Source organism: Pelmatolapia mariae, linkage group LG5, assembly GCF_036321145.2.
Source record: "Pelmatolapia mariae isolate MD_Pm_ZW linkage group LG5, Pm_UMD_F_2, whole genome shotgun sequence".
NCBI lineage: Eukaryota > Metazoa > Chordata > Actinopteri > Cichliformes > Cichlidae > Pelmatolapia > Pelmatolapia mariae.
The window spans coordinates 23480335-23497126 of NC_086231.1; the positions used below are offsets into that span (position 1 = coordinate 23480335).

At 39.8% G+C, this 16792-nt stretch overlaps 3 protein-coding genes across 3 annotated transcripts; 1 reads left to right on the top strand and 2 right to left on the bottom strand.

The window, feature by feature from the left end:
* Window positions 1–3109: 3109 nt before the first annotated feature.
* inpp1 (inositol polyphosphate-1-phosphatase) lies at window positions 3110–7115 on the bottom strand. Its single transcript, XM_063474333.1, has 6 exons — window positions 6951–7115; window positions 6050–6255; window positions 5910–5970; window positions 5039–5239; window positions 4736–4910; window positions 3110–3602 (listed from the first exon to the last, which is right to left on the bottom strand). Exons 2-6 carry the CDS (start codon window positions 6251–6253, stop codon window positions 3110–3112), a joined length of 1134 nt encoding a protein of 377 aa, XP_063330403.1. The 5' UTR covers window positions 6254–6255; window positions 6951–7115.
* Window positions 7116–9380: 2265 nt separating this feature from the next.
* LOC134628217 (protein S100-B-like) lies at window positions 9381–10086 on the top strand. Its single transcript, XM_063474988.1, has 2 exons — window positions 9381–9506; window positions 9934–10086. Exons 1-2 carry the CDS (start codon window positions 9381–9383, stop codon window positions 10084–10086), a joined length of 279 nt encoding a protein of 92 aa, XP_063331058.1.
* A 1745-nt stretch (window positions 10087–11831) lies between these two features.
* Window positions 11832–16128, bottom strand: LOC134628218 (peroxisomal succinyl-coenzyme A thioesterase-like). The gene is made up of 9 exons (XM_063474989.1): window positions 16077–16128; window positions 15665–15874; window positions 15028–15127; window positions 14701–14891; window positions 14446–14621; window positions 14210–14326; window positions 12413–12493; window positions 12053–12188; window positions 11832–11932 (listed from the first exon to the last, which is right to left on the bottom strand). Exons 1-9 carry the CDS (start codon window positions 16126–16128, stop codon window positions 11832–11834), a joined length of 1164 nt encoding a protein of 387 aa, XP_063331059.1.
* Window positions 16129–16792: the final 664 nt, after the last annotated feature.

Genomic DNA, 16792 nt, shown 5'->3' on the forward strand with positions numbered 1-16792 from the left:
TTTTCCTTCAGCACCGTTGGACCTTATTTTGGCTATAACTGATGTAACACTAGACAATATCTCACTATTGCAAATAATTTATTTGCCTGGTCTTTCATTCTGGACCTACTTGTTCATTGGCAGTTTTTGAGCCAGTCGTGATGTTACAGAGCATCTTATAGCCGCCGCCCAGCTCAGGACACGTCAGATCTGATTCTAGTCCAAAGCGATTGCTCTCATGTCTGCTTGTTTCAGGGTGCGCCGTCATCTCAGCGACTCCTGACGGGTTTTCATAGTTGTGTCGGACGAGGTTCACGTAAACTCTAATCAGACTCTAAACGACTGATGTCCTTTTAATCCCCACGGTATTACTGTGTAAAAACAAGAAGGGGTCAGAAAAATCCCAGTTAGTTGCATTTTGTTGTTTGGTTTGTTGTTGACATGTTTCATTGTCAGAAATAACACTTTAATTTTTGTCAAAGCTTAATGAGAGAAAACCGTTGTTATTGTTTACACCTGACATGAAGATTGTGTAGTGATATGGCAATTGTATGCTATGAGGCATCTGATAAAAGCGCTTCTTTTTAACATTGACAGTTGATCACGTCCATTGAGTACGTCCATTGTTGTTGATTTTAATTTTTTCCTTTTGTGTTCATTTGCACACCCACCACTGTAATAACATCAGAGGGATTTTGAATAGTCATCAGTGGTTTAGTCCAGCCAGCAAGGCTCCAGCTGCAGCTGAGTAGGAGGTGTAGCTCACTAAGCTAACAGCTCATCTACAAATCAAGATTTATTATATTATTAATTTTTTTTGTAGAATCTGAAAGTTAAATGGGTGACATTTGATTGCACATCTGTTACCCTCTTGACAAAGTATGTGAATGCTTTTTGTGATGCAAAGTGTGTGTTCGCCTGGAAGCTTGAAAGAAGTCTTTGTTGCAAATATAGTTTGAGCTCAAGCAGGACGATGCATTTGCCATGTTTCCTTCATGTGTCAAATATTTTTTTTTGTTATATGTATTTGACCAGTTTCCTGGACATGGGAGTAAATGAGTGTCTATCTAAAGTGTCCCTTCCTTTTTCTTGGTCCCAGTTGAAAACATAAATCTAGTCCTGGTTAAAGTGAGAAAATAAAAACAGATTCCAGCTTAATTAGGGGTTTTAAACTGGGCAGGGTTAAATTCTTATTGCATACTCGTTTTCCCACTTATTTGTAATCCATACTTGACATTACATAAACACTGTCAAAGATTTGCTTCAGTTCCTGTTCAGGAAACTGGACCCACAGCTGTGACCGCTTCATGCTTGATTTGAGAACGTGCTGTGACGTGTGTTAATGGTAGCAGTTCAAAGTCCAACAAGTTAAAGAGAGAGCCAACACAATGACCTTTTTTAATTATTTTTTTCCTTAAAGATTTTTAACAGAATATGCAGAATTATTGCAAAAAATATCAGACAATCATCAGGGTTTTTTGTAGGGACTACGGAGGCGAGTTCCCTGGCTGGTTTTAAAATATCATTTTTGGGTTTCTTCCCCCCCAACTCCCCCTGCCGCTTTCTCTGGTTTCCAAAATAAAGAGGATTTCCTATATGCACAATGTCTGTTCTGTTCCCTGCTTATTAAACTTTAATGACACCTCAGTTACAATGCATATCACCGTTATATCATTTTAAACATAAACAAAGTGAGGTTACACGGCTGTGTATGGCAGACATATTGATAAGAATCTGCTGCTTGCAAGCCGGCACAGATCCCGTCTTTCAGACTGGCTTAATATTTAATTTTATTGTAAACCCACACCGAGAAGGAATCTCTGTGGGTTTTACCTCATATGGCTTTCCCACTCTCTGACCTTTACCCATGTTATGGCTACGAAAAAGAGGGGCCTTACAAGGAATCATTTCAGAGAGGTGCAGATAACTGCACGCCACTCAACTGTAGTCTTATTCACTCATTTATAGCCCGTTAGATATGAAATAACGATGAAAGGAAAAAAAAGTAGATCCCACTTGCCTCATTAAAGCAAAGAAAAATCTTGTATTCAGAAGTGACCCTGCAATGCCCCCGTTACCTTTCCTGGAGTGTTCCTCAGCTGCCCAGCAGTGAGCACTCAAGCTCCTCGCAACTATATTAAACACTCTAAATGCAACACTTAATCAATGCATGTCTGAGCTAAATCACATTTACAAATATTTAGCCCGGAATGACGCATCAAAACTGATTGTTGCTCATCATCTGCCGTCTATTGCACTCAATGAACCTGTGGAGGGCTATTCTTTTAAAGATTATTTTTCTCTTCGTGCCCCATCCAAAAAACAAATGAAAAAAAAGATAATAACGGGCAGCCCATTCTAGAATATATAAATTCAGTGCATTTCATTAACTGATAATGGTATTACCTTTGTGCTTTTGACATAAAACACCTACCGACATGGATCTTTTGATAAATTGTCAACTACCTTAAGAGAAACGCCAGCATGTTATTTTCTTCCATTTACCTGATTGATTCACAAACATCACATCTGTTTTGCTTTCTCCTTTTTCATAACCTAAGTGCAGATTGTCCTGCAAGGATCGTGTCCCTCTCGCTTCTTTCACCCCTATGTTTATTTTCAGTTCACAGTTAACAGTCTGAAATAAACCTCGTTTATGTTGCATTCACTGTCAAACAAGCCAAATTAGCTCCTCTCCCTTTAAGCCAACTTTATCCTGATTGGCTGGTCATCACAAATAGAAGGTTTGAACAGCAGGCTGGTGGAGCTTCTTTATTCTCAAGCACCAGATTAATCATCTTCGATGACATCATAAAGATGCCTGAAAACTAAATGTTTGGAGCTTTTAATCCAAACTTTATTTTCCTTTAGAAAAGTTGGAATCGGTCTCAGCTCCATCTTTGACTTAAATTCAAACATTTGCAAATATAATTTGGCTCAGACCTGATTGTCACTTTGCGATATATATACACACACGACTGCATAAACATCTGATTAAGAAGAAGACTGTATCATTTATGAATAAAATATTTCAACCTCTACACCCATAATTTTCCTTGCCTAATATCGAAAACATGATCATATGTATAAATGCTTCAGAGCGTGCTGGCTACATCTGCTCTTCTGTCATCTACAGCTTGCCCTTCAGAGCTGCGATGACAGTGTTGAGCTTAGAACAGTCTCGATAAGCCACCAGGCCGCCACGGTTAGCCCAGCGGTCAGCTCCTTTGCACTCAGTGTCAGGCTCATGATAGGTCAGTTCTGCTGTGTGATCCTGTCCTTCACTGGTCATCTGTAGACGCTTAGTCAAGTCCACCACCCCCCCACCGAGTGCTCGGAGCAGGGCGTGAGGAGCGCAGGAGTCCCACTTAAAGGTGCTTCCCTCTGAGAGGATGTAAACATCAGCCAGGCCCTCAATGACACACAGGATCTTGTAGCCGGCTCCAGAGGCGTACATCAGCTTGTCAGAGCTGCAGAGCAAGGCTAGCGCATCTTTTACCACCTGCTTCTCACTGGAACTCAGCACCACAGACAGCCCTCGATCCTCTCCGTCTTTCGGCTGGGACACAGAGCAGACGTTGATGCCGTCCCAGGACACGCCCCAGAAATGCCTTCCCTTCCACCTGCAGAGAATCGGGGGTAAAGTGAGCTCAGAAGCTTCATCATGTCACACCATCACCTAAACACAGTGTGAAGTTTCCTGTGACATGCATGGCATCTGCTCAAACTCTTCAATCTGTTAATATTTAGCTTAAATCTTAATGTAAAAAAACCCTCTGGTCACATGAGGCAAACACAAAGAAAACCAGAAACAGAATTGAAGTCAATGTTGTCACATTAACATAAAAGCTGCAGTAGAGTGAGGTTAATAGGAAATGTGTAGTTTTTCTGTAATCGTCTAATAATCTGCTGAAGAAAGAAAAAGGTAAATGTAGAAAATAACCTTCATAGAGAGGGATGGAAATGTAGGGAAGATTATGCTTATGTGGGATAGAATAAAAATGTTTAAACCTCAAACTATGCAGGTTACAGGACGGGCATTTCCTGTGTGCACGGAAACTAAAGTTTCTTCCCATGATCTTGTCAGACTCATGCATTTCCCCTTTTCTACCATCATTCTACCTGAATTTGATTTTGTTGAATAAAATTCCTCTGAATTCTGCATCATGCAAGCTTTGGTGAAATTTAAAGAGGTGAGCTTTCTACAGCAATACAGCTGCTGTAGCAGGGGAAATTATAGAGATCAAATTAATTTGTTGTAAGAGCCCGTAAAGATACTTTTTTTTTTCTTAACTTGGGCGTTTTAATATTTACTGGCTTTTCAGCTCCAGAGGTTGTTGCATAGATATTATAAAGTCCAGCAAAAAGTAGCAACTGAATGTTTAACCCTGCCAAACTGGAAATAGAAGAAGAAACATTGCTGTGACCCGAGTAATATAGTATACGTGGTGAAGTGCCAGGAAGATTGTCGACTAAGTGGATGGCACAACACAGGAGAGCTGTGTTGTGCCATCCACTTAGTCCAATCCTACCTAATCAGGCCTGAACTGGGCAGTCTATTTACACCTACAGTCCAGAGACCACTCTATAAATGATGAGGAAGTGGACATCGTAGACAGGGAGGAACGCTGGTTTGAGCACGGAGTCAAGGAGGCCATTTATGGGAAAAGAGAACGACCATCACCAGCAACCAAAAACAATATTAACTTCTTTACCTGGGTGTGTAAGCATGCATCGCTTTTTATTGATTACTCACCCCCCGCCTGCTGGATCTTTGTGGTGAAATGGCTGATTGATGACGCCCATGATGGGCTCGCCCGTGCTCCGGAGGTAAACGCCGATGAGAACCAACGCACAGTGCAGACCTGATGGAGATAAGCGGCCTTCCTCCAGCTCCTCCTCTCGGCCCTGTATGTACTGGCTGGTAGCATCTAGAGTATTTTAAAAAAATATTTAAAAAAAACAAACAAACAAAAAAAGCACAATAAAGATAAACTGAGCTCTGACATGAATGATGAGTTCTGCTGACTGGGATTGTGGTAAGCGATGAGCTCTTCACCTATGGGATCGATCCAGATGCCGAGCTCAGAGGGGCTGAGGGAAACAGTCAGACCATCAGTGTTTGCCTCGACGGTCGCCGGGTCTTGGTGGATGGCTTTAGCCAGCAGAGAAGCTGCTGTGTGGTCACCGTCAAGCACGGTGGCCAGCAACGCCGCCGTCTCCTCCTCTGTGCTGCAAACCGTGACTATCACACTCTCTCCTGGCGGCAGAGACAGAGACTTTGATTACTTTACAACAAACCACTTCAAATGTTTCTACTGTGCAAGGTGCAGCCATGGTAAATATTTAGACAGCAGCATATTAATGTGTTCACTATGTACTCATAGATTAAAGTAAAGATCACTTGCCAAGTGTATATTTAGCTCCTCTAGATTTTAATATGAAGGTGGGCTGATTATCATCATGGTTATTATTACACAGCACATCTTAATGCTGGATGTTATATTTATGAATCTGCACTGCTGAAACAAAAGCACAGCTGGGGCTCCACCAGAATAATCCTGAGGCACATCTGACAAACTCATACACAGGACTCATTAGAGTACATGGAGGATTCAAGGTGTGCACGTCTGTAACAGCACAGCATTGGATCAGATTGTCCAGAAGTAGACACTGTTGCTCTTAAAATGCTTTTTAGAAACAAATATTATTATTTTTTAACAACTTGTAGACATCAGTGGTTCCAATTTTGGGAATTTTAAGGTGCCCAGCTTTAAGTAACTCTATCTAATGTAGGGAAGGAGTTCTAGATCTGGCAGGGGAAAAGAGGCATTAGTGATGCCCAAATTAGACTACAAAAGTTCCCTAGAGCAAAAGCTGTTGTTCTTGGCCCAGGGTGTAGTGTGTTATGTGGAATATTAAGAAATTACCAAGCCCGTTTTCAAACTTGTTAGACTCCTCGCCATGAATGAATTCAGCCATGTCAGGGAACTGGACAAAAGAAAAATGACACAATTACAATGCAACATGCCGTCTGATCTTGGCCGGCTTCACAAAGACTTGTCCTTACCTGAGCGCCAACATCATGCCGGATCATCTCCTGAATCACCACATCGGCGAGCGTCTTGAAGTCTTGGACGAACTTCTTGTTCTTGTCATCTCCAGTCTTTTCTTGCACAAGGAGCTGGAAGAGGGGAGCCTCCTGCCTGCAGACCCGAGCCACATTAGCAGCCTTCTCAGCCACCTTAAGCAGCAGCCTCAGCAGATCAGCCATGCCTGAACAGAGAAAGAAGAGCAGAGAGTTCAGTGAAACCGACCAAAAGAAGGAAAGTGTGTGTACGAGTGTGGGAGAGAAAAAGAGATGAGGGCGGTCACAGCTTGCACACTAGGCTAATTATAGACTCAAAATGAAAACAGGGCACTTCTGAAAGAAGTGAGTGTGAGAGAGTGATGTGACTATGCAGCAAGTTTCAGAGATAATAAGGCCAAATCTGCAGATTACGACTTCGAAAGTATGAAACACTTAATAAAAAACAACAACAAAAAAACAAAACAAAAACACCACCACCAAAAGAAAAAAAAATCAACAGTCACCATCTTAGTCACAGTCTTAGGAGGGAAATACCAAAAAGCAGCAATTAGGTCTGCATTAATCACTACTCAGTGCCAATAAGATACCTTTGAGTGCTATTAGTAATCTTAAACAGCAAGACAGCCTCTTTTCTAGAGATGGAAAAAAAGCATCAGTTTAAGCTCAATTATATAAATATTTACAAATAAATATAATTGTACAGAGCTTCAGTCTGCTCTCCGATAAACCGCTGTCGAAAAGGTCAGCTGAGGTTTAGCGAGGTATTTACGAGCAAAGGAATACGAATGCGAAGAAAAACTAGAGTGGAATAAATGAAAGCCTACTAAACTCCAGGTTAAAAACTGCCTCTTTTCCTCTCGTGTGTCCCTCTTCTCATTACCTGTGTTTTGCTGTTAGTGCTCCAGTCACCAAACGAGGATGTTTCCAGGAGACAAGAAGAAAAAACGAAAAAAAGGCGTGGACTTTGTGTAAAATTACGGTTTTAAAGCTCTTAATTAACCCGGGGATCTGCCTGCTCTGGCTTCTTTACGTCAGTGCGAGTTTCCGATCGAAGAAGGGCGGACGGCGCCCTCACATCTAGGCTGACAAATACAAGGTTCAGACAGGCGCGCAGCTACGTGACGCACGGCGTGTAGGTTTTTCAAGGAGCGGACAGCAAGCTAGGGGAGAGCGGTGCGTTCAAGTGCAAATGTAAAATTCGAGATCATATTTTGGCAATCATAATTGCATGTCAAAACCGCGAACCAGAGCCCTACAAAGAAAATGTAATATAAATCAAAAATACGATGGATGAGCAACCTATGCTCTGACCAAGTGCTGAACAAAGGAATAAAATAAAAATAAAATAAAATAAAAAATTATGTATAATAAATCGATTTCAAATTGCAATACAAAATAAAAGCATTAATGCAATGCAGGCCACAAATAAATACGAGTAAAACTAAAAACGAAAAAACAAAAATCTGAAATCAACACCTCAAACTGGGTCAATTTTTACAATTTAAAACTGATTCTTTCATTTCATCCCTTGATTTTGGTCTTTTTATGCTGGAATGAGACATAAGTGAGGGTTAAGTGGCTTAACAAAAAAACAAAACAAAAAACAAAGAGTCCTCTGACAGTGGTCGGAAAAATCAGCCAGCTTCCAAAGAAAAACTTCGAAAGGCCTCCAGAAAACTTGAAGAATTATTGCTGAAGACCAATTTAAAAAACTGCTCCGTGGAAGCAAAATATAAAGAAATGAAGGATGACTCAAGACTTGTTCACAGCACTGTAAGTTGTCCTTTATGTATTTTTGGACAAGTATTGTTGAAAAAGAGGTTTATAATTAATTAGCTTTATTGAAATATCTTCTTGAGAATGTTCTTGGTTTTTTAATGATATTTCTTAAATAATGTGAAAGGAGGTTATGTTGACTCCAGGTCATTAGAAATGAACTGAAACTACACTGTTTATGAACATAAAATGATTCCGTTTTAAATGAATATTTTTATTTTATGGACTAATTCGCTGAGTGTATTCAACATGTGAATAACCTGGACCTTGTTTTTTCTTCCAGGAGGTAGAAGGGTGGAAAATTATACTGATATACTGATTATACTAATTATACTAATTATGACGGGAAAAGCATTTTGTACATTTCCAGACCATATTCGCTACAATATAATGCAATTTATTGATTAAGCCCCAGCAGCCCCCAGTAATCATGTCTAATTTCTTAGAAACCCGCCCCCACCACCCCATCTGCCTTTGTGGAGCACATTAGTTCTCTGTCATGCTTTTTTTTTTGATGCTGTATCGTATAGCCATATTCTTACTGTAATGAAATGAATTTCCATTTGAACTCTTTAGAGCTCCTTTAAAGGGAAGGCACAGGCAATTCCAGCATCTCTTCCTGTTAAGACCCCAAACACAGTACTGAGTTAAGAATACAACTGAAGCTCTTACTGTACTATCTCCATGTGACACGTATGGCAGTTCACTAGGATCGGTTTTCACAACTGCTTTAGAGCCTTAAGACAAATGCAAATAGTTGCATCTGTAACTTAGATTTCATCACATAAAGCAACTGAATTCTCTCTTTTGCACAAGGACAAAATCTTGCTTGGTGACTAATAATTATTTACTCTTATCAGACACTGTCAGATATTACTGGCCTTCATTTGAGCTCAAAGAAATCTCACTGAGATGCAGATCTGCAGATATTTAACACTTTTAAAGTCTCTTGTAGTTCTTGACTTTCTGCTACTTGTGACCTCATGGTTCTCAGCAAAGTATCCATTATGTGCTCATCTGAGGTTAGCCTTCATTTAAGTCTCATGTTAAGCTTTTAAGTGCTGGAAAAAATAAATAAATAAAAATGCATACATTATATTGCTCACATAAAGACTACTGCGCACACACTTTACAGGCAAATGGTTTTTGGTTGAAGCTTTGACCACTAGGATCCATTAGTTGTGCATTACGTGGTGAGTGTCAGATGATTGATCAATACAGTTTAGTGTCCGAGGTAATTTGAGCGAGGCAGAGAAGTCGCTGCTCGAAAAGCCTTCAGTCACACTGAAGATCCCTGGAAGACAGAGGAGGTTCTACAGATGGAGGTAAGAAAGACAAAATTCTCCCTATACAAAACAGATTTTACTTTAAATGTTGTCCTACAAGATCAGGATACAAATATGCTGTTATTAATGCATGCTTATAGTGTATTTAATGAAGAAAATCCAACAGACGGACAATTAACTTCTTTGTGTGGCGAGACAAAAGAACGGGAACTGATTCAAACTGTTTGTCTCAGGCCACAAAGGATGCTATGTCAGACCTGGAGAGCAGCATGATCACTATTATCCAAACTTTCCACCAATACTCGGGTCAGAAGTGCAATTTGAAGAAAGCAGACCTTAAAGAACTTATCAACAATGAGATGAATAATTTCATAGTGGTAAGATATCTTCTGCAAAGAGGGTGTGTTTATGACACGTAATTAGAACAACAATAATGAGCATGCATCAATTTGTTGGCACACAGCACAGTGTGTATTTAAATAAGAAATAAACTGCACAGAATTTCACAAACATTATTGATGAATTTAAAATTTATACAAGCAAAGCATGTACAACTAACTAAGGTTGCTTGGGGCTATAGTGGATTTTATTGGCTTCCTTTTCGAGCGTTGACACGCTGCACAGCTGAGTCTCAGAGATGTTAAAAATATATTAGATAAACTAACAATTATCCTTCTATTCTGGTGTAATTAAGATTTAAGCCTAGCAGAGTTAGTGGTGATGCTACAGATTTATCAGTGTTATTAAATATACTGTCCATTTACTGCTAATGATGAACTTTAATGCAATTTTCCTGCTAAGCAGAAAATCAAGGAGAATGACACTCTGGATAAACTCTTCGCTGACCTCGACCAGAACGGAGATTTGGAGATCGACTTCAAAGAGTTCATTGCCCTCATCGCCATGGTCACCTCTGCTTGCAATGAACTGTTTATTCCAAAGCACCAGAAATAGTTTGCATGCACATGAATTACTCATTTAAAGAAAGTATGTTTTGTTTTGTTTTTTTTGCGAGACTGGGAGACTCTTATTAGTCATGCATCGCAGTTTGATACTTTTTGTTAGTATGGAAATGTTTGCTGAATACACTTACCAGTCACTTTATTAGGTACACCTATTCAGCTGCTCATTAACACAAATATCTAATAAGCCAATCACAAGGCAGCAACTCAACAGATTTAAATATGTAGACATTGACCTGCTAAATTCTGTCAGAGGAGAATGGCCAGATTGATTTGAGCTAATAGGAAGGCAGCAGTAACTCCCTCTTTACAACCAAAGCATAGCATCTCTGAAGGCACAAAATTAAACCTCGAACCTTGAAGCAGATAAACTACAGCAGCAGAAGACTACTCCTATCAGCTGAGGCCACAACATGCACAGGATCACTAGACTTGGACAACGGAAGACTGAAAAATGTTGCCTGATCTGATGAGTGTAGATTTCAACTGTGACATTTGAACGGTAGAGTCCAAATGTGATGTAAGCAAGATGAACTTTTGGATCTATGGATCCTGCAGTTCAGGCTGGTGGTGGTGAAATAGTGTGGGGGATATTTTTTGGCACAGTTTTGGCTATTTAGTACCAATTGGGTTTAAACGCTACAGCTTACCAGTGTATTGTTGCCGAACCTGTCGATCCCTTTATGACTGCAGTGTATCCATCTCGTGATGGCTGCTTGTAGGAGGAAAACACAACATGTCATAAAGCTCAGACTGTCTCAGACTAGAATCTTGAACATGAGTTCAGTGTCCTCAAAAGGCCTCCACAGTCACCCAACCTCAATTCACCTTTAGGATGTGGTGGAACACAAAATTTGCATCATGGATGTGCTGCCAACAAATCTGCAGCAACTGTGTGGCACTATCATATCAATATCTCTGAGGCATGTTTCCAGCACCTTGTTGAATCTGTTTCACAAAGAATTAATGTAGTAATGAAGGCAAAAGAGGGTCCAAATGGACACTACCAATGTATACCTGATAAAATGGCTGGTGAGTTTCTAATATAGCATGCGTGGAATATGTATTTGAGAAACAAAAATATATAAATGTATGATACTTCCACATATTTGTCTGTCATTACAAAACATTTATGTTCATCTGACCGAATTGATAAACTACAGCAGTACTGAGACATGTTTAACAGATGCTGCTTCACAACATGCCATCATTTTGAAACAACTGCTCTGAAGCAAGGACGTCTTTCTTTTGTTTTTGTTTTTTTGTTTTAATTACACACTCCTCTCTCCCCTTGTGAGGAGTCAAAAAGGTGAGGAAAGGAAACGAGGATACACAAACTGAGAAATAAGAGGAAAGGCCAAGCTGACTGGTGCCATCTTTTAGAAAGACAAATAGCAGACATGTGTGTACATGTAATGCGGTCCAGCTAAGAAAATTAACACCTATACTACATGTTGAGTAGTGTAGGCGCAGCTGTACCTGACAGCCCAACATCTGTGGGTCTAAACTGATGAAAGCTTTCTTTTCCTTTGTACGGTGCAGATTGACTCCTACTGAACTGGCTGTTTTGATAGCAATCAAACAGCGACCTCTTGTGGCCCAAATAGTTTTAAATGAGTTTTATTTATTTATTTTTTAAAACCAAGTTGCACACCAGTTGTAGGACATCTTTCACAGCTCAAACAAGTGCAGGATTTCAGAATCATGTTAATGATGGATTATTGTCCATGTGGAGATTCACCGCCTCAGATGGGTTTCCATAAACTCTAGGATCCTCTTCCAGGCATCTTCTTGAGCAGCAGCATGGGGTGTGGGGTGACCTCCCCACAGAGTGACTACTGCAGGGAAAAAACAAACAAACAAACAAACAAACCAAAAAAAACAACAAACAGCAAATTTATTTACCATTATATATGGTATTCTTAATAAAATACAATGGGAGGAAAACTTAAGCTCACATTTCTCTGGTTTGGCTCTCCATAGAGACGCTCTTGCATACGGTGCGTAGGGTGGCTCGATCAGGTGACCGGCGCCGGGATATGACAAACGGGTAAATAGCTGGGATTTACCTGCAGACCTCAGGGCCTCCTCAATCTGATGACCAGTGATCAGAGTAAACAATGAAACAGTGTGCAGTCAGTCCACACAGACAATATACAAAACTGCATTCAGGTGGCTATAAATGACTCTTGTTGTATTCTTAGAGTGTTTTAATACATTTCAGTAGACATCAAGAGTCTCCAAATAATATATACAGGACAACATAACATTTAAAATGTAATCTGTAATTGTAATTAAAGTAAAATAAGTTAATTTACCACATCTGCATTCTCTGTGCTTGCAGCACACAGATCGTCTTCACCCACTATGTACATGAGAGGACAGGTGATGTTCTTTACCTACAAAAGAAAAGAAAACAAAAAAAAAAAAATCATACAGAGCAGAGATTACTGAGCTCTATAACCATGTGCTTCTGTGTGCATGTGTGATGGGCAGAGAAGAACCTTCTGTTTGCTCTCAGGGGGCAGATTATCCGGCAGAGAGACATGTCTGAAACTCACATGGCCTTGATCATCAAGCTCCCAATGTTTCTGGTCACTTAAAGAGCAGAACAGGACAGAGATGGTACTGTTTGTTTACATCTACTCATGAAAATCTTAAAAACAGCGATTACTATGTCAGCCCTGGAGTAGACTGACGACACTGAACTAGATAAAAGTCCAGGTTACAATTATGTTTTTGGACGACAACATATTTTTGTAAGGTACATCACCACACTGGATTTTAAAGACTCAATATGATTGAAGTTAAGACTTTCAAGTAGAATTCATTAGGTTTTTATGAGAATATTTCATTAACTGTTGCAAAATCAAAACAAATTTACGAGAGAGGTAGTAAAAACCTGCAGCTAAAGTGCATGACAGAATTATTTCCATGGTTAAGAAAAAGAACTTCACAGCACCTAACCAAGTCAAGATCACTCGACAGATACAGTCGTATCACCGTTAATGCGTGCAATCAGCAGATGGCTTTCATGAGTCAAGATTATTCTGTACCAGAATGACTGGGAAAGAAAAGCATGGCAAGGAAAAAGGTCATGAAATTAAGCACAACATATCATCTGTAATTAAATGTTACCCAGGTCTGACACACTCCCCACACCCAATAAAGAGTTTGCTGGGTGCTTGTTAGTTTGTTGCCACAGCAAAGCCAAATTAGTTTAATTGATTTCAAATGATTGTCAATAAATACCCCACAAATGTAGCAAAGTAATTTTCCTAATCTGAGCCCTTTCCTAACATTTGAGACACAGCGCTGCTATCAAATTCAAACGGACTTCATATTTTTCTCAGTTTAGAGATTTTCTTTGCTCCATTGTGACTAAAGTAGGAGTTTATGAAATGTGCAAATCATTGCATTCAGTTTTTGCATTCATTGCGTTCAACAGCGCCCCAACTGTTTTGGAATTGGGGCTGTATATTGCACTTAAAGCATACTGTAAACACAAAATTTCACTGAAACTCTCAACATAACCTTGCCCCAATCAGGTTCACCACATGTTACCACCATGATTTATCCAGATTAAAAGAGAGCCACAAAACGGAGGACAAAACTTTAGAGCCTCAAACAAAGTACACTATTAAAATCAGTCCTTATATTTAAAATTATGTTAGACTGCCCATCTTAATGTGGGATTTTGTTAAAAATCCACTGGAGAGGTGTACAGAGGCCATGTTATCAAAATAAAAAGCATCACTGTCCAGAAATCGAAACCAACATTAAAATAAGAAATATCTATAAGTACTCTGTACTTATAAGTGACACCAGAAGTGAACGGTTCAAATAGACTGGATTAATCATCATCATCATCGCAAAGTGGAATCTAAAGTAACCAGCCATTACCTCTCAAACATTTTGGTCTTGCCATCTTCATCTAACAACGGGCTTCCTACTGGCCCGTTAATACAAATCAAACATGATGGCTGGAAAGGGGAACAAATGAATGTTAACGTCATTCATAATTGCCATTCATAATCAGATTTGTATTTTTCATATGCAAATAACAATGTGATGCTCATACGGCAGATTTCAAAACAGGTGAGTTTGGGACGCACTTTAACACCAATCCTAGTGGCAATGCGAAAAGTCAGACAGACTCCAAAGGAGTGGCCAATGACCCCAATTCTGTCTGCATCGACCTGACAGTGATCTTGAAGAAGCTGGAAGGCTGACTGACCAAACAAAATAAATAGGGACATTTTAAGAGAGTGACAAAAACATTACAACAAATACAAGGCTGTTAGGTAAAATCCAGTGCTTATACACTGAAACTCTGACAAAGTTATCCTACTTTGAAATACAAATCGCCAACACTCATTATGTCTGGTGGTCCAGGTAAGTCTTTGTGCCCCATGTAAGCAACAGAAAGACTCGCAAATCCCCTGGAGGCAAGAAGTGCAGAGCGGTACTCCAACAGTCCTCCACCCATTCCCCACAGATCCAGCATAGCAGGAAAAGGGCCCGGGCCTGCAGGAAATCAGCATGTGACGTTCAGTGACTGCTGACTAAGGCACTGCCAATAAATGCCACTTCAGTGAACGCTCACCAGGGGGTAAGAATAATGTTCCTATGATTTTGTTTTGACGAATCTCTATTCTCCTCACTCCTGGTGCCATGTACCAGCGCTCAACGGTTACAGCTGCCAGCTCAGTGCTCTGCCCCTCACCGGGTGAAGTGTGGCCCTCCAGTAAGGAGATGTTCACTATGTATGGTGTCTCCACGTTTCTTTTCCTAAGCCTGTGATCAGCAATCAGAAGATTCTCACTTTAATCATTTACACAGAGAAAGAAGCAGTCAGTGAAGCCAGAAATGTAGAATGAATGAGAGAATCCTTTAGTTGTATTTTTAAGTGGCAGCTGGATTTGAAACCTGCCTCAAACCTTCTCTGCTTCCAAGTGCGGGCTCCAAAGCCCAGAAGAGTCCCATCGGCTCACAGCCTACATAAGAACCTCCAACTGAATGATCGCTGGTCACTATTCAGGCAAGAACAGAGACAAAAATAAAATGAAACGCTGCCTGCATAAAAGCCTGGTTAATATCTCTTCACACAATCTTTACTGTCTCCCTGTTAAAAGGGAGTCTGATTATTGGGGTTTCTTTCTACAGTATAAAGTGCCTTGAAGCTACTGTTGATAAGAAATGGCGTGCACGATATAAATAAAATAAAATTGAACTGAATTGAATTAATATAACATGACTGCCACAGGATGTCTCCACAGTAAACACATTAAATATTAACCTGTGACTTTTATCAATAATTACTTGCAGCTTGCAGATTAAAATAACAAACACTTTGTTCAATTTAATTTCAGCATGTTTGTTTTTTGTTCCATTTTGTTTTTAAATACAATAAAAATGCCAAACACTGCCACTGGCACAGTGAGCATCTCAACATTATTGCCCTGCTTTAAATGTCCCACATGCCAGCTGCTTTTATTTGTGTGGACATCTATATATTACAGAAACTGTCTACTATGTCACCCAACAGCACTTAAGAATATTTCACTCACAGTTGATGCTGCTGCTCGCATTTGTTGTATAATGAGCAAACGCCTCCCACAGATCTCCCTCCTCACTGTGCATTTGTGCGCACACTGTGACAGGATAATTTTGAGACAGGAAACGCCCTTTAATGCTGATCTGTTCATCTATGAGCGCACGAACAGGAGCGGCTGTCAGCAAAGGCTTTTGTCTAAAGCTGCTCTTCCTCCGAACTTCACCTGTTAAAAAAACAAACAAACAAACAAATATACACACACATATACACATACATACATACATACATATATATACACACATACACACACACACACACACACACACACCTACAGATTAACATAAAAATTGATACTGATCATCTTTGATATAACCCATTTCAAAAATACACACACACAAAAAAAGACCCTCAAATATTATTCTTACCAACAGCACGCTGAAGACCGGGCAGTTTCCGACGCACACTGATGCACGGCATCATCCTCTTTTCTATGAGCTGCCATATTCTTGTCACACTCATATGTGCCCTAAACATTATGGTCTTTCTTGACACTATAAACACAAAGTAAATATCAAATACAAAGCACTTAAAATTGAAGTAAAGGGTTAAATATCAATAACTACAACTAATCCAAGGTTGGACAGCACACTCTGCTGTCAGGTTCTGTCTAAGACTTGCTCTTGTGTTAAAGATTAACCTTAGACCTTTGTCCTTTTCAGATGTGTACTGTATTTTAAAAAAAAAGACCTGCAAAACTCTCCTTTGTAACTTGGATTTTTTCAAGTCTGCCTTACTAATGTGAATTAATAATGCTGGTTACAATTACTGTTTAACTTGAGTTCTGAATTCATGATCAAAATCATCCACCATACATTCAGGTTTCACCCACGTGACTATTTCCCGTGAGCGTCAGGCTAGTCTTGATCCACCCATCATGTCTATACATTTTCTAAGGAAAACTGGGAAATAGGTGCAGTGATTTACTAAAACGTGCAAACTTACACAGAAATATGAAGCAAAAGCTGAGTTTATACCAATCTAACGAGCATGAACGTCAATATTCTCCAACGCAGTCATTTCTTGAAGTAGTCTTCAGCAATAGTTCTCCAGGCTTCTTGAAGGACATGCAAAGCTCCTCTTT

Coding starts and splice junctions, on each gene's coding strand:
- inpp1 (XM_063474333.1), bottom strand. CDS start 6,253: ATGGCTGATCTGCTGAGGCTGCTGCTTAAGGTGGCTGAGAAGGCTGCT. Junction 5,971..6,049: donor GGCATGATGTTGGCGCTCAG/GTAAGGACAAGT, acceptor TCTTTTGTCCAG/TTCCCTGACATGGCTGAATT. Junction 5,240..5,909: donor CAAGTTTGAAAACGGGCTTG/GTAATTTCTTAA, acceptor CTCTGCCGCCAG/GAGAGAGTGTGATAGTCACG.
- LOC134628217 (XM_063474988.1), top strand. CDS start 9,381: ATGTCAGACCTGGAGAGCAGCATGATCACTATTATCCAAACTTTCCAC. Junction 9,507..9,933: donor ATGAGATGAATAATTTCATA/GTGGTAAGATAT, acceptor TTTCCTGCTAAG/CAGAAAATCAAGGAGAATGA.
- LOC134628218 (XM_063474989.1), bottom strand. CDS start 16,128: ATGCCGTGCATCAGTGTGCGTCGGAAACTGCCCGGTCTTCAGCGTGCT. Junction 14,892..15,027: donor GGAAGCAGAGAAGGTTTGAG/GCAGGTTTCAAA, acceptor TGCTGATCACAG/GCTTAGGAAAAGAAACGTGG. Junction 12,494..14,209: donor CCACTAGGATTGGTGTTAAA/GTGCGTCCCAAA, acceptor TTTCTTTTGTAG/GTAAAGAACATCACCTGTCC.